The 23,326-nt window shown below is 37.6% G+C and overlaps 3 protein-coding genes and 1 pseudogene across 3 annotated transcripts; 2 read left to right on the forward strand and 2 right to left on the reverse strand.

The window, feature by feature from the left end:
* Positions 1-8,150: 8,150 nt before the first annotated feature.
* On the forward strand, positions 8,151-12,667 carry LOC133844582 (protein aubergine-like; annotated as a pseudogene).
* Positions 12,668-13,727: 1,060 nt separating this feature from the next.
* On the reverse strand, positions 13,728-14,918 carry LOC133844754 (large ribosomal subunit protein uL6). Its single transcript, XM_062278928.1, has 3 exons — positions 14,770-14,918; positions 14,191-14,441; positions 13,728-14,134 (listed from the first exon to the last, which is right to left on the reverse strand). The coding sequence occupies exons 2-3, from the start codon at positions 14,429-14,431 to the stop codon at positions 13,803-13,805; spliced, it is 573 nt and encodes a 190-aa protein (XP_062134912.1). The 5' UTR covers positions 14,432-14,441; positions 14,770-14,918; the 3' UTR covers positions 13,728-13,802.
* A 1,892-nt stretch (positions 14,919-16,810) lies between these two features.
* LOC133840234 (nuclear pore complex protein Nup154) lies at positions 16,811-21,874 on the forward strand. Its single transcript, XM_062271954.1, has 12 exons — positions 16,811-17,097; positions 17,166-17,328; positions 17,395-17,912; positions 17,969-18,141; positions 18,206-19,134; positions 19,189-19,440; positions 19,511-19,663; positions 19,717-20,263; positions 20,322-20,856; positions 20,920-21,386; positions 21,451-21,573; positions 21,634-21,874. Exons 1-12 carry the CDS (start codon positions 16,999-17,001, stop codon positions 21,764-21,766), a joined length of 4,092 nt encoding a protein of 1,363 aa, XP_062127938.1. The 5' UTR covers positions 16,811-16,998; the 3' UTR covers positions 21,767-21,874.
* LOC133840347 (protein arginine N-methyltransferase 6) lies at positions 21,850-23,117 on the reverse strand. Its single transcript, XM_062272131.1, has 2 exons — positions 22,957-23,117; positions 21,850-22,886 (listed from the first exon to the last, which is right to left on the reverse strand). The coding sequence occupies exons 1-2, from the start codon at positions 22,993-22,995 to the stop codon at positions 21,897-21,899; spliced, it is 1,029 nt and encodes a 342-aa protein (XP_062128115.1). The 5' UTR covers positions 22,996-23,117; the 3' UTR covers positions 21,850-21,896.
* Positions 23,118-23,326: the final 209 nt, after the last annotated feature.

Consider the following 23,326-nt stretch of genomic DNA (forward strand, 5'->3'; position numbering starts at 1 on the left):
TTCCCTTTGCATACCAGGAGTTGTGTGGACCACCACGTTGGTATATGTAGCACCCTGACTTTTATGAATAGTTATACCTTCTGCAGGTACAACTGGAAATTGTTTGCGGTCAATAGAAACTTGCTCATTTGAATGGTATTGAAAACTTTTCACAGTTTTCTGAACAGGGGTCCAAGAGGGTTCAGCACGATGAGTGCACCTAGATCGAGCATTAGTTTCAACACTTTTATCTAAAAATTTAATCCAAAGAACATGCGGGGAGTTGGATGTATTAAAACCTATTTCCATAAGAATACCTGAAGCTCCATTAACAAGACCATCTGCAGTATCTATATTGACCGTCATCATGTATTTAGCAGTGGTTTTCAAAATAAGGGTTGTGCAAAGCCCTTGAGTTTGAGATGTTTTGAAATCCTTTACGGATTCCAAGCATCTGGACTTAGCTTCTGAGTTAAGATGTGCAGCTTTAATTGAGTCAAGAGCAGTGGAAATGAACTGCTCCGTAGGTATCGAGTTTAACTTAGCAGTGTTAAAAATATTTGTATCCTCATTACGCAAAAACAAATGAATGGCATCATTAGGAAATTGGTCTAAGACCGAAACTCTAGCTCTAAGTAAATTAATGTCATTTATTGTCATTTGACCGGATGCCATGTTATTAAGCGCTAGCGCAAATGCTTGATCGTCTCGTTGTCGCATAATCTCTGTGAGCTCAAAAAACTTAAAAATATCCCACAAAGCAGACCCAAATATAGCACTGTATGGATCATGCGACGATGTAGTGGATTGGAAAATCCATCGATCTCCTACGGGACGTAGTTGTCTGAGATCGCCAAAAACAATTACTGAAATTCCTCCAAATGAGGTTTCCCTGTTAGCAAAAATTTGCTTAAGACGAGCATCTAAGTGAGATAACATTTTGGCACCGACCATTGAGATTTCATCAATAATTAAAAGCTTAAGATCTATAAACCTTGAGCGAAGTGTATTCAGTAAATCTGCACCTAAATCTTTAAAGGAGGACCCGGACTGATTCACTGGAAGTGAGAACATGGAATGCAGGGTTGAACCTCCAATTCCAAAAGCTGCTTTACCCGTGGGAGCACACAAAAGTATTTTAGCAGAGGTGGGGTCACAACCTGGCCTACTATTATATAGTTGCGAAAGGGAATGGAAAATAGCTGAAATTAATCTACTCTTGCCAATACCTGCTCCGCCTCCTACAAACTCATAAAAAATTTTCTTTTCTTTAGCATTATGCATTACATGCGTGAAATAAGTTTTTTGCTTAAGATTCAAAGATTTAACTATGCTTGCTAAGTCATCATGTGACATAATTGGCGGGAGCTTAATAAGTCGGATGACATTGTCCGAATCTTCGGGAACATTACCGGCATTTAAGTCCAAAACATTTACTTGAGAATTTATTTCAGGGATCGCCAAAGCCCTAAAATGATTATCTAAACTATCTGCCTGATCCTGTTCCTCAAAATTTCCCTCAGCTTCTATGGCCCTTCTAAGCACGTCTTCTAAATCCTCTAAAACATTATATTTCTTATACCTCAATCCAATAGATTCTAAGTTTTCTGCATACACGCTTTCACAATTAATACTAAGCAAATCTACCTGTTCATCCCTCCACGGAAAATATAACATTAAAAGTTCCCTAAAATAGTTCTCTCTGTCGGCATTCAGATTAAACTTCCTAAACCTAATAATTGCTGGTTTGGTCCGTTCCCTAATGAAGCCACTACCATCACGAAGAGCCTGAATTGAATTTCCTAGGACCTCGTTTTCTCCATCACCACCGTCATCTGCATCTTGACGTGCTGACCGACAGGATTTCGCAAAATTATAATTTGCAGCAAAATCGGCTAAACACAGGCCTTCGAGACTATCTGGCCGCTGAATATAATGATCCAGCATTCCCAAAACATAAATATCGGTGGAATCTTCATTCATATTTTGGAGCTGTTGTCTAGATTTGAGCATTCGAACTCTGTGCTCTGGTCGTGACGTATTTATATAAACTTCTGCGTTGCTAGTCTCAGACAAACGCATTCCTAGACAACAGTAGGCGGCTTCCTGAGCAGAAATCTCAGTGCCGGAGATAAATTTGTGGCCAATATGTTGCAGCTTTTGTTTAATGCTGAAGTTGCCTCTGTGAATCTCGTTCACTGCTTCACGCATTAATTTGGAGATTCCTCTTTGGGATTTGTTGATATAATTAATTATATAACTGCAACAGGCATAGGGATCCAATATGAACTGAATATCCATATTGGCCCTTTGCATTGAGAGAATATGTTTATTGTAAGCGTTAACTTTAATGGCTGCAAATGTTCTCTTCAGAAATATTTGGGGCTTTTTCAAGCCAGATCTCAATGCATATTTATAGTCCTCGTAGCTGAGGTTTAATTGTTGATGAGTTAGGAAATTCTCAAATATGCTTAATTGACTTATAGAGTCAGAATCAAATGGGAAATTTAAAAGAGATTGAACTTTTTTCAAATTTTCTTGATGAAGAGAAATGTTTTCAGAGTCTTCAGCCAATGGCTGAAGAATTTCTGTTTGTGGCATGGGAAAATATGGGATACCGAAGCGACAAATAGAGTTACCCCTCACTTCACGCATACAAGAATGTCCGTGATTGTGCTTTTGATATTCAATATACTGAGCTAACTCAGTATCAGTTACATCTGTGGTAATGAATTGGTCAATAAATGAAATGACTGAGGCTATAGACAATTCATTTTCAAAGTCCACAGAGGGGGCATCTTTCAGCCAAAACATGCCATGAATATGAGGCGAACCTCGCTGCTGGAATTCAACACGCCCCCCTCCCTTTTCATAATTGTTAAAACCTTACGATATCTATAATCAAAATACCGTGCACAAGTTACAGGATCTGACCTAATCAAACGAGCCTTTTCACTAAAACTAAAATTCGAAGCTTCTTCTTCTGTAACTTGCTGCCTATCTATATTCCCTTCAATAAAACTAATAATTCCGCCCACCGTGTCTCAGCAGCTGACAGAGTGATGAAAAAGGTTGGTAGACCGAATTGTCGAATCATCGCCATTACCTTTTTCTTTTCTGCTTCCCAGTGAGCAGGAGACGTGCGAACACCCTTCAGGACCCTATAGCCTTCATCGTGGCGAATAATGCTATCTATATGCTCATCGTTGAGAGCGTTAGAGGCTGTAATGGCGCGTGAGGCGCTTTGTTTTCTTAAGCAAATTGTAATATTACTACGAATTTGGATCAGCTCTAACTTCTTATAATTGAATAATAATTTGTCAATTCGACAACCTCTCCTATCTACATTTCGAAGCTCAGATTTTATAATTGCGGAAAAGCTAAGGGGACAAGTTCTTTTATGCCAGCATAAATTGTAGGGAATGCCAACTCTTCCGAGTCAGCATCGAGAATCATATCTAGGGGTCGTTGGCCTTCGCCTGGAGCCAGGGTGATTCTCTGCATGGCAGCGGTATCTATTTGGTTATTCTCAAGCAGTGTTTCTTGACCCCCAGGATTGAGCTCCTCTATCTCAGCATCATCCTGATGTGCTGGATTTTCAATTCTTCGCTCAAGTCCTCCACAAATTCTGCGTCTGCTTGAGATGCTATGAAGGGAACAGTTTCAGTTGTATAAGTAGACAACCACTGTTCATTTAAAACTACACTATGTTTTCTATAAAGTTCTGTATTCGCTAAATACCTAATTGCGTCAGCTATTCTTAAGGGTCTTATGGTTTCGGCCATGAAATCATGGCTATATTCCATTCTACGCTTGAGGTGGAGCTGTACGACCTCGGCTTCATGAAAAGCCCGTGGGAGGGATGTTACGATGTTACTTATGGGTATTGGAACATTAACTACAGCTCCTTTAATTGCACTCTGACGCTCATGACCTAAAGACTTTATAATCATAAAAGGAAGACGAGGAGAAATGAGGCGTTCCTCTAATGGAGTGAGGCCTTTAAGGCAATCAGGTAATTGGGGGAAATCTAGTCCATTTGAAATGGAAGTTTTTGGTTTAACACCAGATCTAATTTTGCGGCAACATGTTTTGCAAAAAGTTAAGCAACCGTCAGATGAAGGGAACTGACGCTCAACATCGAAAATCTCCGCAGAAAACTCATAATTGTCTTCAATTATGGTTCTAGGTATTCTACTTACTTGATGAGGAAACCAGAGACCTTTACAAGAAAGGCAAATTTTGTTGGGGCCCAGCTTGACAACTCTATTAAAATTCTCAATCAGAGCTTCTATTCTAGTGGGTCTGGGTGAATTTTTTTCCTGAAGACTATTCGCACGTTCCTCTCTATTGTGGGCAGCATTTCGACGGTTTTCTGCTAATCTATTTTCTATATTTTCCCTATATTGGCTAACTCTTTGGCTAAGTCGTCTTGAGGCGTCAAATGCTGCTTGTCGCGCTAATAACCGGGCACTTCGACGTGCACCGGTGTTGCGCACCTGTTCAATAATCCTCCTAGTAAGATTATTTCTAGCCTGTGACCAATTAACCCGATCTAGTTCCCTCTCTAATAGACGCCATTCAAGATCTGTCCGTCTCGCTGCCCTTAATGCCGAGTTTCGTCTTTGTTCGTTGGTCCTGTACATTGTATCCTGTCTACGTATACGTCTTCGTAATCTATCAGCCTGCTGCTCAGGCTCTCTAAAAGTCATGTCCGCTCGTCTCTCTCTCCTAAATTCAGAGTTCTGAATTTGCTCTACTGTCCTGTACTGTACGTTACGCCTACGTATCGATCTTCGTAAAGTGTCAGCCTGCTGTTCAGGTTCTCTAAAAGCTACGTCCGCCCGTCGCTCTCTCCTAGATTCAGAGTTCTGAATCTGCTCTACTGTCCTGTATTGTACGTTCTGCCTACGTCTGAGTCTTCTCAAAGTATCAGCCCGCTGTTCAGGCTCTCTAAAAGCTACGTTCGCCCGTCGCTCTCTCATAGATTCAGAGTTCTGAATCCGTTCTACTGTTCTGTACTCTACATTCTGCCTACGTCTCGATCTTCGTAAAGTGTCAGCCTGCTGTTCAGGCTCTCTAAAAGCAACTGTTGTCCGTCGTTGTCTTCTATTTTCTGTATTGTCCGATTGTTCGTTTTGTCGATAGTCGGCGTCTGTGCGTCTCAATCTTCTATGGTCTGTATCTGTCGTTTGCTTATGTTGCCTAATTCGCGCTGATCGTCTCCTTACTAAACGTCGCTGACTATTTCCAATCTGTTCGCTTTCCCTATACTCCTGATCAGCTCTACGAATCCTCTGCGAACTTACATTACTTTCCCTCTCTTCTACAACATAATCGTTATTTTCCCTATTTCTTCTATTTCGTAACTGCCTAGAGCGTGCTCTTTGTGATGCAGACTGTCTACTAACGCGTGGCATTTCTACAAAATATCTGCACTTAAATATTATAATTAATAACTATTAGTAATTGTTATATGCTAATTAAATATATTAATGAAATGAAATTAGACAAAAATTGGAAAATTTTGCAAATTATTAATTATGAATTTTACATACGGTGTTTCTCCTAGGAGGGCACGATGCAAAAGAGATAGCATCGATACACGATACCCAATGAACGATTATTTCCCTAAAAATATCGATTTTTATGTATATCGGTATTTGCAAAATAAAACATCGATGCATTCCTTAGCATCGGTGTCAATAAGATTATTAGAAAATGTCGCCCAAAAAATCAATGCTGGGTGCATCATTGAGTTTTGTAATAATTTGTAATAAATTTAAAAAATGGAATAAAACGTTTCTAGTTACTATATTTTAAAACAAAGAGATAATTATTTATTGTCATATCCGATATATATTCTTGGTTTGACACTCCAATACAATCCGTGTAATTTAACACAAATCTAATACTAAATACACATACAATATTGCAATATTGTAAAATTATGCGACTGATTTATTATCAAGCATCGATATATCGCGTAAAATCGATATCGATAAGACCATCGTAAAATATACCTACAAAAATCGATGTATTGGTGCACGATCTATCGATGCTTTCAGCAGCATTATTGCGTGCACAATGGCGACACAAAATAAAAAGCTAATACTCTGCACCAGCACAAAGTTGAAATGTCATTATGTTCTCTTATCTTAATATCCCCTTGCAATGCCCAAAATCGAAATACCGTTCAAATCAAACATTTGCACTGAAAATTGCGTTCTTTTCGTTTTGACTTTTACCGCAAAAAAACCGTTACTGGTAGCATTTTTGAACATAACGGACAAATACAAACATATATGTCATGTATGTATACGTACGCGTGCATTCACATGCATACATAAATACACACACATGTATCTATGTGTGTAAAAACGCGTTATTGTTGCATTAAAGCGGCTAATAATTATTACCATTTATTAAAATTGCTTCTCGAATATCTAATAAGATTCTTTTCCGATCACAATCAAGAACTGTTAAGAATATTTAGTTGGTCTAGTTGGTCAACCAAATGAGGCAGCCGTTTGTCGCTATAATAACTTTGACAGGGGCGGAAGTGGGCGTGGTAAAAATTTGAAACCAACTTGATCTGAATTGTTGTATATAGCAATAAAAAAAAAAAAATAGGATTTAAAAAAAAAAAAAAAAGTTCGTACTCCGCGATAGAGCTCGAACCCGAGAACCACAACATGCCCGGATTGGACTCTACCACCTAAGCTATCGCATTGCTTATGAATCCTCTATGCACACAGAGTCTATATTACAGACATTAATATAGGCGAGCATTTACATATGTATAATATATACGCATACATACAATACATACATAGCAGGCGTTTTTGCCCATACAAAAGTATTTCTTTATAATTATTATTTATTTATAATTATTATTTATAAATATTTATTTATAATTATTATTTTTAATTATTTATTTATAAATATTATTTATAAATATTGAAAATACGATTAAAAAAAAAAAAAAAGTTTGTACCCCGAGCGGGCTCGGGCTTGGTCTTGCACTCTAGCTATCGCATTGCCCTATGCATACAGATGCAAATATAGAGGCGAACATGTATACGTATACGCATACATACAACACACACAGAGAAGGCGTTTTTGCCCATACAAAACTATTTCTTTAATAACTTAAACAATTTTTATCTGATCGCAACCAAATTTTCAGGAATCATAACTACTATAGTAATTATTGTATATACCAAAATTCGCAACTCTAGCTTTAAAATTACGTTTGTTATTCGTTTTTTATTGATTTGCGGGGGAGGAAGTGGGCGTGGCAAAAATTTGAAACAAACTTGATTTGCGTGCAAACATAACAAATGCTGTCGAAAAAAAATTATAGCTCTATCTCTTATAGTCTCTGAGATCTAGGTGTTCATACGGACAGACGGACAGACACACAGACGGACAGACACACAGACGGACAGACGGACATGGCTAGTTCGTCTCGGCTGTTGACGCTGATCAAGAATATATATACTTTATAGGGTCGGAGATGCCTCCTTCTACCTGTTACATACATTTCCTGCCGGCACAAAGTTATAATACCCTTCTACCCTATGGGTAGCGGGTATAAAAAGTACTTTGTTCAAAAAAAGATTCACTCGGAAGTTTCTGCTTTGAAATGAAGTCACAAAAATTTTAAATATTGCATGCATCGTTTCAAAAAAAGCGTGTTAGACAAAGCAGAACCTTTTCTTAGGGGATATATTCCTCTATATCGCCTTCCTTAAACTTTTGTACGAAATCTTTTGTTAGGAGATTTATTCCCCTGCATCATCTTTTATAAACTTTTGTACAACAGAAAATTCTATAAAAGTGGAAAATTTTTCAGATTAAAATAATATTTTGGGTTTCTCTGCGTTTAGATGCTTTGTCATGAAAACTACTTTTGCTTGTGTCGCATGTACATAAATAATTTCGATTTTTGTGATTATCTTGGAAACGACCCATAAAAATTATTACAATCGATAAAATCTATTGTAACATATTTTCCATCAGCCCTACTACCAAATTAATATTTTTTTCGGAAGCTCAGTAGGCATAATTATCTTTGCAAAATATGTCATCCCTATGTTATCGATACAAAGTTGTGACATTCGTAAGTAACGATTAATTGGAGCCATTTGGTTGTAATTGTTCGAGGTGTAAAGAAGTTTTGTGATTTAAAAGAAAAAAAAATATGAATAATTTACCAGCTAATTCAGGACATTCACGTGGTCGAGGACGGGGAAAAAAACCTAACGAAGAATTTTCAAGGGGCCTAGTTCCTCAACTGGTAAATATACATATACAGTACATTCTATTTTTATTTAATTTATTCAAATAACTTTGAATATACATACATTTTAATATCAGCAAATTTAAATTGACTTGTGTTGAAATAATTGAATGAACTCATACTAGTCCCTACACACATACACTAAAATACAGAGTTTTGTTTGTTATTCCTTCGATACGAAGATGAAGAAAATGGGACAATTTATTAATGTGTAGTGGAGAGATGAAGAACGAAAAATAATGGCGAATTGTAACGCTACGGCATTTTTTTTAATTGTATTAAGGTGAAGAAAATAGAATGATGAATCCAAAAGTACAAAGCATGTACATACATGTATACTTTTGCACTTATGAATGTATAGTTGAGAGATAAAAAACGAAAAATAACGGCGAATTACGGTGCTAGTGCAAAACAAAATAAATTGAAATGGTTTCATGCGTATATGTGCTTGGACGTACTTAAATATGAATTATCCACAAACCTACGGAATTCTTTAATATGTAGAAAATGGTAATTATTATTAGCATTGAGATTGTAATGCTGAAGTATATATGCATACGTATTTATGTGCATGTTTAAATTTACATACCAACGAAAGAACTGAATACGATAGACACCAGAAACCGTTTACTTTGTGCTGTGTATTCAAAAACTAATCGCAATTTAATGTAAAGTTCAAGAGGATCCAAATAAGAATTAGCATAAAAGTAAAACTTTACATTTTAAATGAGTTCTAATATATACTTACATACTTATTAAAATTGAAAAACATTAAAAAAAAGTGTTTTACGCTTTGAGTCATTTTATTGAAGAAGTTGTTTAAATAAATATGTAAATAGATTTACAAACAGTATTCACAAAGCGGCTTGTGCCGAGAAAATTGTCTAAATAAGCTGTTTTATGATTAGTCTTAAATATGAGACTTCTGTTATACACACATACATATATGTTTCTGTGCATCCATTGTGAGTGTGGGACGTTATGTGACTGTATTTGAGAAATTGTGCTCAGCCTTACAAATTTTTGTGTGATGCTAGATGTGCTCACTTTTTGTGCTGATCGTGTAATTCAAATCCATCATTGTCAATATTAGATGAATAATTTTTGTTATATTTAGTTTATTTAGAGTTTCTACTGTATTTATTTCACCGACTAAAATAATAAAATAAATAAAAAAACAAAAAATATAAAAGTAAGTTTCGCGATTACTGCACAAGTACTGCGGAGTAACAGTTTAAATTTAGTGTTCTAATACTTTAGTATGTCACTGTATATCTGTAGTGCAATAGAATATCAAATAATAAGTTAGTTACTTAATTTTTATGAAATTACAAAAAACGTCAGGAGATTACAAAATGCATTCTTAAGAATAGGCACTCCGTTGAGTGCGACTCGGTCTGTTCAACGGTGGAATATTTTTCACTAAATATGACTATAAACTATTGGATTATCATGCATTCTTATAATTTTCAAAGAATAATACATAACATGTAAGACTGACTATTATCATCTAAATTATTTTTATTTTTTTTTCAGGGTCATGCACCAGTACCGCAGCAAGCTGAGGCTAGGCGGCCCATATGTAACCCAGCTACTCTAGGCGATACTGGGGCTGCTGAGGGTAAATTAATATATAATTATAAAAATTGTAATCCAAGGAATTAATAATCAATAAGTAGGTGACCCTCGTGGATCGGTGCGTGGACGACGATTAATTACCGAAATTGTGCGATCTCGTCCCAGTGGTCTGCTTACTAAAATGGGTACTACAGGCAAACCAATCACTGTTCAAACAAATTACTTCAAATTTCTTAAGCGTCCCAATTGGTCGCTTTATCAGTACCGTGTTGATTTCTCGCCCGATGTTGATAATACATTCCTACGTCAGGGCTTATTGAGAGAGCACAGTAATATATTAGGCGGATATATTTTTGATGGATCAGTGTTGTTCTGCACCACCAAGTTCAAGGACACACCTAATAGTCCATATGTTTTGGATCTCTTGACAAAGAGTCGTTCAGGAGAGAATATAAGCATTAAAATAAGGAGTGTAGGTATTGTTGAGGCAATGGATCCTCAGCAGTTACAAGTTCTTAACTTGATTTTGCGTCGTGCTATGGAAGGCCTGCAACTTCAAATAGTGTCTCGCAATTATTTCGACCCGCAAGCCAAGGTAAGCAATAAAATGTAATTTTTTATATATTTTTAATATGGTATGCAATTTTGTAGATTGTATTGGATAGTAAGCATCGAATGGAATTATGGCCGGGGTATATAACTTCAATTCGTCAACATGAATCGGATTTTCTCTTATGCACTGAAATCGCTCACAAAGTCATGAGAACGGATACTTTGTATCAAATTTTGTCGAAAAACATTCGAGAACATGACGACTTTCAGGGCGCATTTAAACGTGAAGTGATAGGTAAGATGCTATTATTTGTAATCAAAAATATCACGCTAAACTAAATTTATTTTATTTGTAGGGATGATTGTATTAACAGAATACAATAATAAAACATATAGAGTAGATGATGTCGCTTTTGAGTCATCCCCGATGTCTAAATTCAGTACCAAGGATGGAGAAATATCGTATGTTGAATATTATAAGAAAGTAAGTTGAAAGATTACAAATATAAGAGTGTAAGAATTTAAAACTTTTTGATTCTATAATTACAAAGCGCTACAACATAATAATTCGAGACCATAAGCAACCACTCGTAGTGTCTCGTCCAAGTGAGAAAAATATTCGTGGAGGTGCTGATCAATTGATAATGTTAATTCCTGAATTGGCTCGAGCTACTGGTTTAACTGACGGTATGCGATCTGACTTCCAATTAATGAAGGCAATGGGCGAGCATACTAGAATTGCTCCCGATCGTCGAATTGATAGGTTGCGTACATTTAATCAGCGTCTGCAGAAATCGGAAAGTAGTGTTAATATGTTGAAGTCGTGGAATGTTGAATTGGATTCTGCTCTTGTTGAGATACGTGCTCGAGTTCTGCCGCCACAGAAGATTGTATTTGGAGGTCAAAGGCGCTTTTTATGCGATGCCCGCGCTGATTGGACATACGAATGTCGTAAAGACGCTATGTTTACAAACGTAGACATAAAACGTTGGTATGTCATAACACCAAGTCGGTCAAAGCATGAAGTACAACAGTTTGTGAAGCTGTGTATGCAGGCATCTGGAGGCATGAAACTTCGTATGAGCGAACCCAGATAGTATGTTCTAATTTGTTACTCGTATATTTATCCTTATATTGTATTATTTTTACTCTTACAGTGAAGAAATTTCGGATGATCGCAATGGGACTTATTCGCAAGCGATCGATAATGCTGCCGCTAAAGATCCACAAATTATAATGATTGTTATAAAGTCTCCTAACGAAGAGAAGTAAGTTTGAATAATTGTTCACGAATTGCTTTTTCTTGTAAGAATTGCTGATACATTTAAATTACCGTGGTATTTTGTGTTCGCAGATATAGTTGCATTAAGAAACGAACGTGTGTTGATCGTCCAGTACCCTCTCAAGTAGTAACACTTAAAACAATTGCACCCCGCCCGGATAGATCAAGCGGTCTAATGTCGATTGCAACCAAAGTTGTAATTCAAATGAATGCCAAACTAATGGGTGCTCCATGGATGATTGAGCTTCCTATAAATGGATTGATGACCGTTGGATTTGATGTATGCCACTCGTCCAAAACAAAAACAAGTCATATGGTGCTTTTGTAGCTACTATGGATATGAAGTCCTCCACACGTTATTTCTCTTCAGTTACTGAACATATGAAGGGTCAGGAACTGTCTAATCAAATATTAATGAATATGACATGTGCACTAAAGGCATATCGTGAGCATCATGGGAGTTTGCCCGACCGCATTCTCTTTTCCGCGACGGTGTAGGTGATGGTCAGCTAAATCAAGTATTCAATATTGAGGTGAAATTCCTCAAAACTCGACTGGACGAGATCTACAAATCGGCGGGAAGAGAGAAAGGTTGCAATTTGGCATTTATTGTTGTAACAAAAAGAATTAACACACGTTACTTTGTGAATAAGCGCAATCCCGAACCTGGAACAATAGTCGATGATGTTATCACTTTGCCCGAGCGTTATGATTTCTATTTGGTTTCGCAGGCCATAAAACAAGGTACTGTTTCTCCAACGAACTACAATGTTTTGCACGACAGCATGGGTCTGAATGCTGATAAGATACAAATACTCACATACAAAATGACACATATGTACTACAATTGGTCTGGAACTTGCCGAGTCCCTGCAGTTTGTCAATATGCTCATAAGCTAGCATTTTTGATAGCTGAGAGTATTCACCGTGCACCATCTTCGAGTTTGGAGAACCAACTGTTTTTCTTGTAAAAAATTGACTATCCATTATGAATGTTTTAATATTTAAATCGTATCGTACATACCGAATACTTAAAATGTATAATAAAGATTAATTTGATATTTTTATTGTCGCTTGCAATGTGTTTTTTTTCAGTGGCAGCTGATTGATCATTCAATTAAATGGAATCATTTCAACTGATTTCGAAAATAGATAATGGTTTGTAACTAGCTTATTGCAGTTTGTTATTATACCTGCATTATAACTTCTTGCCGGCAGGAAAAGTATGTAACAGAAGGAGGCATCTCCAACCCTATAAAGTATATATATTCTTGATCAGCTTCAGCAGCCTAGACGATATAGCCATGCCCGTCTGTCCATCCTTCTGGATGAAGACCTAGATCTAAGAGACTATAAGAGATGGAGATATACATTTTTTTTCGATAGCACCTGTTATGTTTGCAGGCCGCAAATCGACAAAAATCGAGTAATAAGTAATTTTATAGCTAGAGAATTTTGGTGTACTCAATAATATCTATAGACTTTATAATGCCTGAAAACTTTTGTATGGTGTAAATGCCTACATCCTAGGAGTTACTTTGGCTGACAAACTGGTATATTTTGCACTTTAAGGTATATTTTGAATGTATTTCTGTATTAATTTACCTAATTTTAAGTATTTTTGTGGTATATTAATTTGATATATATTTTAAAATTAAAACCACAATAATGTGCTTTTATTCAAAATGGGTTGCGGGTATTTCACAGTCAAACACACACTCAATTGTAGCTTTCTTGTATTTTTTAACAACTTGAAACAATTACATTACAAGTTATGTATATTTTTCTGTGAAAATTGCAGCCTCCGCAATAAAAATAATTATTTATGCGTGTCTGCTTGCCGTCAGATATTTAGACAATATTTAATTAATCAACGTAGAAGTAGTTGCAGGTACTACTAATTTTAAAAGCTGTTATTTATCAGGCGTCAGTATTTGCCCTACATTGGAGGTTTTGGTTTTTTGCTAGATTCAGTTAAAATGAATTCTGGTTTACAGCGGAAATTTAATGGAATACAAAATACACGACTGATTGTTGTTTTAAAGTTGTTACCAGCAATTTCATTTATTATTAAAACTTTCATATGAAGCAAAAGGTATCCCAACACTAAGCTTCAGTCTTCACGACGGTCGTCTTTTCCGACACGTACAGACCATCCAAGAATTTTCGGATATCCTTGTTTTTTACGGTGGTCGACTGCTGGATAAGAGCTGCTGAGCCAGACACAGCCTCGATGTCGTTGCCCTCAACGATAAGCTCATCCTTTTGGGCCGTCGAGTTGACAACTGTCACACCGGGAGCCATCTCGACGCGTCGAATGTACTTCTCGCCCAAGAAGTTACGGATCTCGATGACTGTGTTTTGCTCGGATGTCACGCAGTTGATGGGGAAATGAGCGTACACAGCACGCATTTTGTACTGGAAGCCAAATGTCACACCTACAAGAAGTGTAATTAATATAATGAATTACGTGAGACTCCCAAAATATACTTACCTTTGATCATGTTCTCAATGTGACTGCACACTGTGCGCACAGCAGCGAGTTCCTTCTTAGTGCCAAACCATTTCTCAACTTTCAGAGTACGCTTGTCGGACATGTACATGTCCAGAGCAAGGTGCTTGAAGCTGCGCTTCAGCGTACCTCTGGTGCCGGTGATTGTGACAACACGGGCCTTCACTGAGGCTTTAATATCCTTGGGGATCTTGACACACTGATTCGAGTTGATCGTTCGCATTTTGACGACACTGCAAATAACAAATATTTTATGTCAGTAAGCAACGTATTCACAAAAACAGCAGGAATTTATGAAAAATGCATGCAGACGATTGTTGCATCAATTGAGAATTTCATACAATTTGCACTCCAAATTTTCATAAATGTAAACAAACTCAATTTAAGGTTCCTTCAAATATGTATATTTATCATACACAAGCAAAAATGTTGCAAAATAAATACATGCATAAATAAATCAATATTATGGCACGCAAATAACGCACTTAAGAGTCCGTAAAAACTGTCCATTGAGTTGATGTTTAAAAATTCATTTTGTGTACAAAATATTTAGAAACTTACACACTGCAGACCGACCGGAAAGAGGCTGAAAAAAGAAAGGAAATATTTGACGTTTATTAGGGGGTTGCCACACAGGTAAAATATGTGACATATTTGGGTAATTTTTCAGGACTGCCAACTGGTTCGACTATTTTTCTTATCGAAATTTAATATATGCAGTTTTAAAACAAAAATTGTGTTTAATTTTCACTACGTTTATTAATTTGCGGCATTTACAAAAGGGCACGAAAAATATGCGAACTTTATTTAAGATGTGTGCGTCAAGATAGCCCCGCAACTTTAGCGTCACCTATCGATACAAAAATATCGGATGTATTTATGGCTAGTCATGATATTTAGTCAAATAAGTTTAAGTGCAAATGAATCTATCGTTCTATTAAATCCATGTTTGCCAAATTGCAAAATCTGCTTATGAAAATATGTAGTTGTTAGAACATATCCCCTAAATGTAATAAATGTTGGTAGAACTGTTTAAGAGATATTTTAGAATAGGTACAACAATTTCACTTCTATAGCCATACAAAATGAGAAAAAAAATATGTTGCATTATGAGAAAATATCATGTAATAATGCAAAAATAAAATGGCTTTTATACTTGATATTCTTGTATTGATAGTTGACGCAAAGTTGAAGAACTATATTATGCCCCGTTTTCACTGCCATTCAGTCCATTAGGTTGGTCCAAGACTGCACCCAAAACCTCGGTTTTTTCGGTTTTTGACCTATACTTCCTCCACTTCGTTAAAATCCTCATAAAAATCTTGCAATTTGAGAAATTTTTGCATTTTAGAAATGCGCGTGCTGTTTTTTGAATTGTTCGCCAACTCGTGTTTACATTTGAATTGCAGAATTTTTATGAGGATTTTAACGAAGTGGAGGGAAAATTAGCGAAGTATAGAGTATAGGCCATTGCTGGCAGCAATGTAATATTTACATAAATACATTTACTTTTTAGCAACGGCATGGGTGTTTTTACGAGCGCGATATTCCTGGAAACAATATAATTTTCGAATTAATAGGGAGGAGTTTGGCATCCTTGTGGAGCGCCTTTGTGGATTGGCCAAAAAAGGCACTACATTTCTCCTCCCATAACTCGAACAACATAGCCTCGTGGATGCCACTCCACGATATTGACGGCTTGCGAGTTTTTTGGCTTATCTAAAATATAAACAATTTGCTTTAAAAAGCAAAATCAAATTTTTATTATTTTATTTTCATACCTTGGCGCACTTTAATGTCAGCTGTTTTGTTAGTGGTGAGCTCTTTTTCGTTGTCATATCGATCAAAATATCGCATAATTACCCAAAATGTGCGTTCGCTATTTCTACGTAGCTCGCGAACGTAGAAAAACCGACGTTTTTTCTTATGGGTTTTTACATGGGGCGAACGTAACATTCGGCCTGAACGTGAAAAAACCAAAGAAAACCGTGCGGTGGAAAGAGGCTATTATTGGTTTTTACATCAGGCGAACGTAACATTCGATCTAAACGGAAAAAAACCGAGAATAACCGCGGTTTTTGATGCAGTGGAAACGAGGCATTTACGCACATGAAAATATTGAGGATTACCAACAAAAACATTGTTGTAATAGCCTATTTCCACTGCACCAAAAAAAACTCGTATTTTTCAGTTTTTTTCCATTCAGATCGAATGTTACGTTTGCCCCATGTGATAGCCTTTTTTCACTGCACTCATTTTTTTACGTTTCGAACTGACTTTTTTTTATGGGTTTTCACGTTAGGCGAACCTAACGACCTGAACGGAAGAAAACCGAGGTTTTGGGTGCAGGGAAAATAGGCTATAAATACACATAAGAAAAAAAGTCGGTTCGAAACGTATAAAAACTGAGTGGCAGTGGAAATAGGCTATTACTATAAATACATGTATCGTTGTATTGATACAACTTTTTTCGTTATTGCCGGGAATTGTACTCAAATAGAAAGATTCGAAGTACTGCCTTTTCATTTTACATGTGTATGTGGTCTCTAAATGCGAAAATGTACCTCTACCAGATTATTTGAATATTGCACCAATACAAATAAGATATATTCGGTATATTTTCCGCTCTCAATTCGAAATAATACTTACGGTCACACTGTCCATGGCGTGGGTCGCGCTCCCTCCAAAACCGGCAATAATTGCGAATTCAGTGCTGGCTCTTGGTGATAACGGTAGTGAACAAAATATTGAATTATCGTATTGTTTTAGAAAAAAGCTAAGCTGAGCAAAATGAATACCACACCTTTGCCACCAGACGTCCTTCAAACGGCGGGGAACATGCTGGAATGTCACGACTTTCGGGACAGACACAAGCCAGAACTTTTAGAGGTAATTTCGAGATTAACATGATCGATTCATGGAATGCAAACTTAAAGAAATCGAATGTATTTTAATAGTTAACAGGCGTCAGCCAACATGGCAGAGCAACGATGAGCGGCCTCAACGACTTTGACTATCAATCACTAGCCCAACTGACTTCCAGCGATTCACATAACCTACAACAACTGCGGACGCTCACAAAATCCGGAATACCAAATGAAGTCTTGGAACATTTTAAGCGTAAATAGTAGAACCTATTAATTAAGAACCTATTAATAAAGTAAATTACATTGCTCATCCACACAGATATGAAATGCCACTGCTTAATGGGGCTATTGCCTGAGATTGGACGAGCATGGCTAACAATTGATTCAGATTTGTATATTTGGACATATGAGCAAGCCAGAGACGTTGCCTACTACGATGGATTAAGTCATTTAATTGTGAGCGTTGGACTGGTCAAGCCAAAAGCAGGAGTGCTTATTAAGGACGTCAAGTATCTTCTGTTGCTAACGACTCCCATTGAAGTGATCGTTTTGGGTATAACTTTCGATGACGAACACGATTATACAGATACAACCACTGGATCTAATGGAATGCAACTTATGAATAAGCCACTATTTGTGCTTGGCACAGAAAATGTTCCCATTAATGTCATTCAGGGCAGTGACGATGGACGAATTTTCTTAGGTGGACGGGATGGTTGTTTATATGAAATTGACTATCATTCCGAGTCCAGTTGGTTCGGCAAACGGTGTAAAAAGATAAATCATTCGCAAGGGCTGGTATCCTATATAGTTCCAAGTTTTCTTAAAGTATTTTCGGTAAGTAATTGCATTTTATCTCCAAGTTTTAGCAAACATCTTTTTTTTTTTTGCAGGAGGTGGATCCCATCGAGAAAATTGTGATTGACAACACCCGTAAATTGGTTTATATACTTACCGAAAAGGGATCTGTAGAAGCATGGCACATTGGTGAAAGCTGTGCTACTGTACGGCGGCTTGGAAGGATAACACAAAATGATATAGCGAGTCAAGCAATCAGTCTAATTAAGTAAGTTTATTGTCAATCCTCTTTACATAAAGTAATCTAATATCATTTTGTTCGTTAAATTCAGAACTGTTGATCCAGGCATTTTTAAGGGTGTCAAAGCCATTTGTCCACTCAGCACAAATGATTCGAGTTTTATTCACCTGGTCGCTGTAACAACGTGCGGTGTGCGACTTTATTTCTCTACCTCGAGATTAAGCTCCCAGCAGCAACAGTTGAACAGTATTTCTGATAATTTTGGCAATCAACCACTTCCATCGCTGCAAATGGACTCGGAAAACTCCAAGGGGATTTTTCTAATGCATGTTAGACTGCCGCCTGGCTATACGCCAAACGCCACCACAAATAAACCAAAACAGTTGCATGCGGCGCACTATAGTGAGGGAACAATGTTGATCATTACGAGGCAACAAGACCACAATTTGCTGTGGTCGGTGAGCTCGGCACCTTTCACCAACTTTACCTACTTGGTTGAATCGACGACTTTAGAAGGCATTGATGGCATTGTATGGAGTCTGGCCGAATTAAAGGATTCAATAGTGCCCAACATAACATCGATATTGCACAACTTACGTACGCCCCGACGAGTGGTCATGCTAACGAACCAAGGAACGCATATTGTGGAGTTATTGAAAGCAGCTCATATGCTACAGCAGTTGTTAGTATCGTGTAAGGGGCCGCATCATGAATCGGTGAAGATTTTCTTTCAAACCCAGAACGAACAAGAAGCCTGTGTTACCGCCTTGTTGTTGGCCACATCGGAACAGCTTCGTGGCAGCGATATTGCACTATGGGCAACGCAAGCGTTTATGCTGTACGGTGGGGAGCCTTCATATCAGCATTATATGAATCCTAGCAATCGAAATATGCCTAACAATACTATAGTGCCACAAGGAAGGGATCGAGTGCCGCCAATGTTCATGTCGACTCCTATGCAAAATTCAGCAAATAGTGGAGCAATGGGAACAACACAATACATTCAGCCAATTAGTCCCAGTAAGTAATTATCCGATGTTGTTTTTTTGTTTTGTTAATGTATTGAAATTTCAGTTGCACAGCCTCCGCAGCACCAACAGCTCTCTGCTGTGTCGGGCAATGATAACTCAATGTTAAAATATTCAGCAAAACACGATGGACTGTATATGTTTGTGTCGCGCATGCTGCGACCCATTTGGAAACTGCATTGCGTTGATGAAAATTTATGCTCGAGGCTAACAATTACAGATTGTTCAATTCTCTTGATTGAACTGCGTTCGTTGAGAAATTTCTTGGATAAGCACTCAGTACATGATCTTTCTTCTGGTATGGAATAGCCTCTTATCCCATTTCAGATCTTGCAAGTATACATAGCATATTTTTTGTATACTTATAGCCAGCAGACGAATGCCTTATGATAGTCATTTAAATAGATCGAATACAGTGAGGATGAGCCACAGCCAGTTGCCAATAAATGAACATCGCAACCTAACCGAGCAGGCACAGGTCGAAGAGAAGCGCTCGCTGTCTGCACTGAATCAATTTATTAGTAAGTTTTTCCATTGATGCAAGTTAATAGTAAATTAAACATTTTTGTTGCAGAGCATGCATGTGAGGTAATGTCATTGTGGGGCATCCTTAACGATCACCAGTTCCAGTTGCTTTGTCAGCAATTGACTCCCGAGCATCAGAAAATGCTTAGATGTTGCACGTTTCGAGATTTGCTAGTAACACGTTCCGAAGTGTGTGCTTTTCTCATTATTGCACTGATCAATTTATACCTCAAAGATAAAGCAGATGTGACCGATGTCTCGGATAACTTGCGAGAATTGTGTCCAAATCTATATAGACATGAGGACGAAGTCACTTATAAGGCAACCGAAATACTAATGAGTGCAAAGAATTCCAAATCAGCAGCAGAGAAGGAACAAAAGCTCTGCACAACATTGCAAATGTGCCTAGATGCTGCTCCAACTCTGCCCCTACACAGTATTTGTCAACAGTTTATTTCAGTAGATTTTTATGAAGGTGTTGTGGAATTATCCGCGACCTGTGCCTCGAAAATCGATCCAGAAGAGATCGGTATTCATTATTACAACAACAATGAGCCACCAGAGGATCGCGAAGGTTACACATGCTTTATAACTCGGTAATTTTTACATTTAAAAACAAATTTACATATTACTAAATATAATTTATTTTCTTAGCATGAACTATTACAAAGAGGTGCAGCTCATGTTAGACCATATTTATCATTCGGTTGTCAGCAGGAGACCTGATCAGGATCAGAGTAGAAACTTCTTTCAAAATGGTGACACAACTCACGAACATCATGATATGGAAAACAGGTCGAAGCAGACCATTAAAAAGATAACACATCAGGTCCTCAGAATAAAGGATCCATTAGTACATGTAACGATCTACGAATGGCTGCTATCACATGACATGAACAGTGAATTATTGGAACTGGTGCAGCCTTCGTTGGGCGAATTTCTACGCCGTAGCGTCAGCCGTAATCCAGAGAATGTGAAATTAATTGATTTATTGTGGAAGTACTACGAGAAGAACGGTCATCACTCACAGGCCGCCCAGATTCTTGATAACCTGGCGATGACTCGAACTGAGAACATAACTCTTGATGTGCGCATTGACTATTTAGTTCGTGCGGTTATGTGCATGCGCAATGAGACAGTTGGCTCTTCCATAACTAATGGTATCTTTTTGAAAGAGCTGGAGGATAAGGTACACAAGTGTAAATTGTTAAAATGTAGTATTATTGTTCTAAATGTTTTCTTTCTTATGTAGTTGGAGATTGCAAGAGTACAGAAATCCGTACTTGTCGCCATGAATCCGGTGGCAAACACTAATCATGAGGCTCGACAAGCTATCAATGAATTAAATTGTGCGCTCTATGATATTACACAACTGTACCAGAATTTCGCAGAGCGATTTGATCTCTGGGAATGCCAACTGTCGATACTGAATTGCTCCAATCACAACGATCCATTGTTAATTGAATCGGTCTGGGGTAACATCATTAATAGTGCCGTGGATCCAGCAGGCTCGACACAAGACCGTAGCACGAGACTCTTTACCAAAATTGAAGTTTTAGTTCGAGAGTTTGGAGAGTCGGGTCCCTGCTTCCCATTTGCATTCCTCATCAGAGAGTTGGAAATAAAAGCATGTCAAATGCACTTGCCCGAAGGAACAGTGCCTGAGAAACTGTTTGCAATGAAATTAGATATTGAGCTGCTGCTGGAATACTATTCAAGGTTAATTTGACTACTCTTATATTGATAAAAAAGAATAACTGTTAAATCCACATTATTTCATTAGAATGATTTCTATGAATGAACGCATCTGGGCAAACGAAGGCAATGAATGGCATTTGATACAGTCGGCAATCCGAGTGGTTACACTTCTGTCTGACAATGCTCAGGCCATCTGGTACCGTTCCAAGTAAGCGCTTACTGATCTAATACTACAATTAATAATAATTCAAAAACTTCTTTTAATTAGACGACGCATACTGGGCAAGGCACAAGACATAGTTGCTGCGTGTTTGAATATTTGCTATCAGAAGCCGGACACGAATCGTCTGCAGCACTCACTCAAGGAGCTTCAGTGCCGTTTGCAACGGCTATTAGGTTAATGCCTCTTTTGGAGTTATAGTTTTGAAATTATACACGTTTAGATAAGCGTAATTGAATATATGTTAATTTTGACTGAGGTAAATAAATTGTATGTGTTGTTTAATTCATTTCTTATGACTACGACTATGACTATGAAGTATCCATCATTTTAAGGTGAGCTTTGGTCAGTATACATTTGGTCATGTGACATGAGCAAGGCACCGGATGTTCCTCTACATTGGGATCAAGCAATTCCACTTCTAAATTATACTTTCGAGCGTCATTTGGATTACGTTTCATTAGGATGGTAAAGGCAACGGGAGAATTCTCTTCCAAATGTTCGCAATTCTCTTCGGGAAGTACAACAACGCATTGTTTCCAATGGGATTCTGGCGCAAGTGGAGATGTGCTCAGAGTAATAGCTTCTTCGCCAGGAAAGCGAACGTCGAACCATATGCAAAAGCCTTGGTGTTTACCGGCAAATTGCGTCGAGACCACTTCCTTGAAACGTATCTCATCCAAATCTTTCGAATCCACATCAAGTAGGTTCATCCAGTGGAAGACAATGCCCTCGTGGAGCAAATCGTTTGGTTTCAAATGGATAATTTCGGGACGCGTTGATTTCTGTAATCGCAGTTTTTTTGCAAATTGCTCCATTTTTACGCCGTCAACGTTTTTCCAATCATCAAAAAGCGATGGCACCGCACAAGGAGCAACAAAAATTGTGCACTCACTGGGAAACAATTGTCCATCCGGCTTGAGGAAATGATCGCGAGCATAAAGAACCGAGTCCAACATACCCTCATGCAGTAAATAGAATCCCATCCACTCCGACACTATAATGTCGACTTTGTCAGCTGTTGCCGGCAGAACGAATTCTTCGATTTGCGAGTGGATTACCTTGACTGTTTCAGTGAGACCGTTCTCTTCAATCAAATCCAGAGCTACTCTGGTGGCCAAATTGGACGCCTCCACGGCATAGACTAAACGGGCGCCGGCCTGTGCACAAAATGCGGAGAGAATTCCCGTTCCAGCGCCGACATCGAGTACAACTTTGTCCTTAAACAATTCCTTATTTTTTACAATAGCATTGTAATACGCCTCTTGTCGGGGTCGATCCTTAAGCATGAGCTCGTGGATCTATGCGAAATTTGAAGATGAATCACAAGACTAATTAAATAAATTTGATATCAAGCGCAGCCACAGTTACCTCCAAGTTCTCATACTCTGTAAAATAGTTATTCAACATAACTGAATAGTAATAGTTATTTAAATTATTAACAAGCCGTAAAAATCACAATTCGTATTTTTAGGTTAAGCGGAATAACAACAGAAATGCTTTTTAACAGAAATGAGAAACAGCCCCCTAACATAGCAAGTCTACCGGAATGTTAAATTACAGATGTTTTGATATAAACAATTTACTTCCAAATCGCAGACAGTATTTTTATGGAAATGTGTAGTACACATTGTGTACTTTCATGTTTGTGTTTTAAAGCAGCTTTGGAAATAATTAATTTAGTCATTTTAATTGCAGTTTATTATTTGTTTTTTTTTTTTTAATTTAAAAAGGGTTTATG

Source organism: Drosophila sulfurigaster, chromosome 2L (genome assembly GCF_023558435.1).
Source record: "Drosophila sulfurigaster albostrigata strain 15112-1811.04 chromosome 2L, ASM2355843v2, whole genome shotgun sequence".
In the NCBI taxonomy this organism is placed as follows: domain Eukaryota; kingdom Metazoa; phylum Arthropoda; class Insecta; order Diptera; family Drosophilidae; genus Drosophila; species Drosophila sulfurigaster.